Source organism: Eleginops maclovinus, chromosome 18, assembly GCF_036324505.1.
Source record: "Eleginops maclovinus isolate JMC-PN-2008 ecotype Puerto Natales chromosome 18, JC_Emac_rtc_rv5, whole genome shotgun sequence".
Lineage (NCBI taxonomy): Eukaryota > Metazoa > Chordata > Actinopteri > Perciformes > Eleginopidae > Eleginops > Eleginops maclovinus.
Window position 1 is genome coordinate 11,802,946 of NC_086366.1, and position 6,000 is coordinate 11,808,945.

The following is a 6,000-nucleotide window of genomic DNA, read 5'->3' on the forward strand; positions in this document are numbered from 1 at the left end:
TTATTACTTTATTATGCATAATACCAACAACAGCTCTTTGATGGAATGTACAAATTGCTGTTCTGTGTTTGCATGGGGCTGTTATCTCTGTGATTATCTGGACTTCAATGCAAAACCTTACTGAAGCTACAGATCAAACAAACCTTATTTCCCTCTCCCGGTCCACAGATGTCTGACAGACAACTTTAATGAGTGTGTTAGTCAGCAGGGGTTTTATTTCTCTTTAATTCAAAACATTTTGTGAAATAATGGAATCTTCTGACTCCAATTTCGGAATTGTATTCATAGAGGCCTTGCTGTTTTACACCATTGTACTTTACTTAATAAATGTAATGCATTTTAAGCTAACTGCTCATAAATTACATCAAAATCAAGAAAGATATATCGTTTCACATTTCATTACATTGCAGAGAGCTGATGCTTTATTATGTATAATAAAAGTTAAGATTAAAGTCCAACAGCTTGAAACCTTAAACATGAGACATGATCTGAAGTGTGGGAATCATCTACATTACTTCCAATACATTCCAATGTAGGCAATAAAACATGTTGCTGCTGCAGCTCAACAGTAACACTACAACATTGTATTGACTACATTAACTGCATTATTGGGTGCTTTTAGTGTCATATTGTATAGGCATCTAAAACAAAAACATGTGTGATGAAGTTCTTCCGGACACCCACAGCTAAATGTAGCTGCACGCCATCTATCAAATGCAAAACAGCTTTAAATAAAATGGTGAGCTCCGATCAGTTCAGAGACACATCTGCTTCCTGCGACAACGTCATAGATTCTATATGATATACAATATAGAAATATATCAGTGTATTGTTGTAGGATCACAGGAGAGGGTATGGTTGCAGCTTATCTTATTCATCCATCCCTTGAATTTCAAAACTGTGCTGTCAGAGGTTTTGAGCGTTTAGCTTGTAAGTTTAATGCTTGAGTGAGCCTCCCTGCTGTAGTAGTTTTATTGATCATATCGACTCTCAGGCAGTCTGATTTGTGCTAATGCCTTTTCTCTCCTCTCCCTTCACTTCACCTCTTTACTAATTAATATGTTTTTTTTATCTCATCTCTTTATTACGGAGCACTTTTCTCCATGATAAATGTGTCCTCTTGACATCTGCAGTCTGCAAAGGACTCAGTGTAGGTACACAAACACACTGACACTGTAACCTGTGCAGGTGCAGCACTGGTTGTCCCAACTTACTCATTACTCACTCAGTTCCTCCTGTCAAGTGAGTCATCACATAAAAGCTCCATTGTCAGGAGTTGGCAGTACAAGTTGCTGTACTTCTAAATGAGTAGTGATGTCACATATCAAAGCCTTCATTCAGCAAGTAATCACAGAGATGCACACAAAATACCTAATCTTGTTTTCCACTATTCATTTAAAACAAAACATTGTCTACTTCCAGTGTCATTCCTGGAATGCAGGAAAGGTAAATAAAGTAATGTATAAGAAAAAGAGCAAAGGTTAGAGGTAAATCTAAAAACTATAATGATTTCATTGTTCACTCTTCAGATAAGCAACTCATGAGACCTACATTTTAAGAGTGATTGTTTTCAGTTGTGTTTTTGTTTTTTCAAAAAATCAAACTAAGGTAGGATGTTATCATACTGACACCAGAATACCTCATAAATACCAGTTACACAAGGAGATAAAAAGAAAGGTAGGGGAATTTTCATTTTAAGGCTATTAGTATATGTGCAGCTACATATCAAATAATATGTTGTTAATCTTTTTAAGATCTTCAGATGCCATATCCAAAGTAGCAACTTATTAAAAATCTGTAACCTTGCATAAAGCACCCAGTGGAGTCCTCTTTTTAATGCATACTTGTAACAACCTGTTTACGAGCAGAGCATTTTTGGCTATCCTTGAGTGTGCATGGCCTGAGGGTGCACACTGCATCCAAACATGACGGGTGCATCAACTCCGGGGAAACATGGCTTCAGTTTCAGTATACAGCCTGAAGCTGCCTGGAGACACACTGCTGTCTGTGTGTGACTGACAATAAAAATTGTGGACAACATAATGTTCACATCGACTTTTGCTGGAGCATCCTCTGTGTTTCGTTCCGCTGCCTCTGCATCTCCCGCCCTGCCGCATGCATTTCCTCTCCCGGATGCTTACCTTCCTCCTCTCCCATACGTTCGTCCTTCCAGGTGCAGCACAGCAGCATCAACCTCATTCACTCACACACCGAGCTCCGGGACAGAGCCAGCCACCTCTCGTCGACAGATAACCGGTGTCCGACCACCACCGTAGCCCATCCGCCGGTCGTTTTGCTGTGTCGCGGTTCCTCCCTGCGGCTGCTTCCTCCTGGCTGCACGTTTCTGCGGTGCTTCATTCAAGAGTGCGGCCAACCAATGAGCTACTGAGCCGGGGAGAGGAAGACTCAGCCGGCCAATCAGAGAGCTCCCTGCTTAATTCATGTAAATCTTCTGGGGAGAGGAGCAGGGGCACAGTGCAGTGCAGTAAAATCCACAGGGGGTTAACAGTTAGAGAATAACTACCTATTAGTTTAACTCCCATATATTATACAGGTGTTTGTTTACATGTATACCATGTTTTATTCTTTGGAGGAATTCAATAGTATAACACATTTTGTTTCCTTTTGATTGTGTTAAGTAAATGTAGCAATACATTTCACAAGAGTAGTATTAATCTGTTACTAGTACAACGGCATTATTTATCCTTTTCAAGTAAATGTAACGACCAAGAGTACTTATGCAGAATGACCGCTTTCAAAATTGTATGTACTGTATTATATTAGTGAATTTTAACTATAGTTTAACATTATTGTCTTCATGTTGCAGCTCTTAAAGCTAGGGCTCATTTAAATTACTTTATATACTGCTGGGTAGGTTAACCTATAGTAAAAAATATAATGTAACAGTAAAGTATAAGTATTAATAATAGGTGGTCAAATGCAGAACTGCAAAGCCTCAAAATGTAGTTAAGTAAAACTACGAAGTAGAAATTTACTTCAAAATTGTACTTCAATTAATGCACGGAATTCCTGAAACATTTTTCCCCAATTACTTGTTACAAGTTAGTTTCTTGTTGCATTATACTGCAGTGCCATACTGACACTGGGATTAGACTTCTGCTGATGGAAAAAGTTTTAGATCACAGGTCAGTGGTTCTCCAAGGAGATCTTTGGCAACATGAGTTCATTATTTCCTGCTGATACAACAAGAACAACATTTATAGTCACCACTGAGGAGACTGCCAACCCAATCACATATCAGACTTTAAAATACACTTAATCTGATGTTTCCTGATTCATTATGCCAAGTGTGATAAATTAAAGATCTGACGGAACTGAGAAACAATACGACGTGAACCTGAGATGTTATCCCTGTGTGGTATGTGAGGGATTACACCGGACCCCTTCGGCCAGGTGGTTTTCATCAGCATTCTGACAAACCACTGCTGCTGAGGAATGTGCTCATACAGAAAAGAATAATATAAACAAATAGGAAAACACAAGATCTTTTAACACATTTTATTATGTTAAGCAAATTAAATGCTGGATTCCGGGAATAAGTCACGCGTGTGTCGTGGAAATATAAAAAGTGCAAAACCACACTGTTCCTCCTTATAAAAACAGTTTTAAATAAAGATGAAGAGTATCCCCTGGCACATAAGACGAAGTCTGACCCAGCGAGGCTCAAAGACAGTTCTTACACAGCACCGAGTGAACGAACCCATGCCAGCACATTTCAGATTAGTATAAAATACAGTACATGATTACAGAAAGAGATGGAGTCACTGGGCAACGGCGCTCATGAACCTTTGGTCAGTAAGCCTTTTTTAAAGCAGCTCAAGTAAATGAAGAACAATGAGAGCTTAAACATCACAAAAACACTTTGGCTCTTCTGTTAAACAAAGTCGTATTCTGTATTACAATTCAAAACAGTGAATACGTGTGTTTTATGTCCGCATAAAATAAAGCTATGAGCCAAAGCATGGTGCAAACATATCTTGAATTTATATAAATGTAAATAAATGCTGCATGAGTCAAACATGTAAAGCAGACTAAAGATTACTGACTCATGATGAAACATTCACACATACATAATGTACATGTCAGAGCAGTCTCTGGGTTCTAATCTATAGGAACTAAAAGGCCTCGCTGCTTTCCCCACGCTAAACATCCTGTAATGGATTGTTTGATTCTCATTGGCATGTCGCTCCTCAGAGCACCAACTGCTCTTCATACATCACAAGTTTGGCAACATAAAAAATGCTGAGAAAACTGAACTGCGTAGCAACTAGAATCAGCAAAGTTACAGAACAGATGGGCTGGCTGGAGCCCCAGTTCCCGCTGCTCGACACCCAGCAGCCTAAAAATAGCAGGCGAGAGGACGGGGAGCCAGAGACGACACTGAGATTGGCCAGATTTCATCAATTTTTTGTTAAGACCAACCCGACCCATCTGACATGTCAGAGAGGCAACGCAGCGAGGCGGGACAGTGTGACTGTAACACTGAGGACAGTTCACCTTGCTTCAGGATTAAAACTGTAATCATTCATAGGTCAAAATGGCAGCCGATAGTTCAGTCACTCTTTCACACAACAGTACAAACCACAAACACATTCATGCACAACAACAACACATGGTGACACAAACACACTCTTTGTATTTTAAGTAGGGTGCTTCAGCACAGGGGGTTAAAGCTGATTACCTTGGTCACACTATTGATTCAAGGCACTATCAATAACAAGCGTCACATCAGAGCGTGTACAAAATTCTGGGTCGGTGGGTTTTGTAACAAGTAAAACACAAAACAAAAAAACATCTTTACATGTTTTCTTAATGGGGATTCTTTGCATATAAAATGTACATTCTAGATCATGCAGTAGCACCGTGGTTTGTTGAGGTCACACTGGTGAGCTCTACTTCCTCCTCCCACAGAATTTGCCCTGGCATCCCGCAACGCCACCTGCAGCAAACAACATCAGGATTATACTTTAATCTTTTCGAAGAATACTCCGGAGACATTCACACGCACACACACACATCTGCTTTTTCATGTAGCAGGCTTCTGCATCTGTCGTTGAAGACAATGTATGAGGGCCACTGTAGTTAAACAAATGTTTTTGAATTACAGAGCGGTTGGAGATTTACCCAATAAAAAAAACATTTGATATTTTCTGATTAAGTCATACATTTGGTAGGAAAACATCAACCTAAACTCACCACCTCATTTCTAATTTGTGACCTTATAAATGTGTCCTTATATAATCTCAATGAATGAGCAACTTCTTTTTCTGGTAATTTGGGAGAATGCCTTGCCATTATTATTATTATTACTTTTAACTTTAATATCTGTGGTTGTAGTTGTTAAATTGACTGGAATTAGTAAAAGTGTTTACCTCTGTAAACTCCTCCACCTCCTCCTCCTACGCCTCCTCCTGCACCACCAAGGAAGCCCTGCAATGGGCCGTACTTAGCTGCTTTGGCTGAAAAAGAAAGGACAACCAAATTACTAATTTACTTTGAATAAAAATGCTAAACAAATGTTTAGTGCTTTCTCATGTCCCACAAAAGGTCTTGTTTCTTTGCTGTTATGGTTGAGTGAGGTTAGGTCAGGTGGACGTGTGACCACAGCAACCATGCAGCTACTATTCTGTGCCTATCAATCAGGAAGAGGAAAACACCGGCCATTTCTAAAATTTGTATTCAGAGTGATGTGGATGGGATGTAAAGTGAAGGTCTGCCCTAAGATATAAGATTCTTTGTGATTTATAATCTGTACAACAAACCAGATTGTAAACATCGCTGGCCTACAGAACAAAAACATCAGTGTTAACTCAGTGTTGACATAGCGACGCAGGCATCATCCCTGTGACATCTATAATTACACAGATCATTATAACATAATGTCTTACATTTATATAATGATATCCTTTATTCATGTGGCAACAGGATTGCTTAACTGTGTATGAGCATACTGTATGCTTGATATACAATTCCAATGAT

The 6,000-nt window shown here is 39.3% G+C and overlaps 1 protein-coding gene across 1 annotated transcript in view; it reads right to left on the bottom strand.

Annotated features, from left to right (window-relative positions):
- Nucleotides 1-2,341, bottom strand: part of limk1a (LIM domain kinase 1a) — a 45,309-nt gene extending 42,968 nt beyond the window's left edge. Inside the window, exon 1 of the mRNA XM_063907186.1 lies at nt 2,142-2,341. Within this exon, the coding sequence (XP_063763256.1) occupies nt 2,142-2,199 (58 nt within the window). The 5' untranslated portion in view covers nt 2,200-2,341. The remainder of the gene's footprint in view (nt 1-2,141) is intronic.
- Between the last annotated feature and the right edge of the window lie 3,659 nt (nt 2,342-6,000).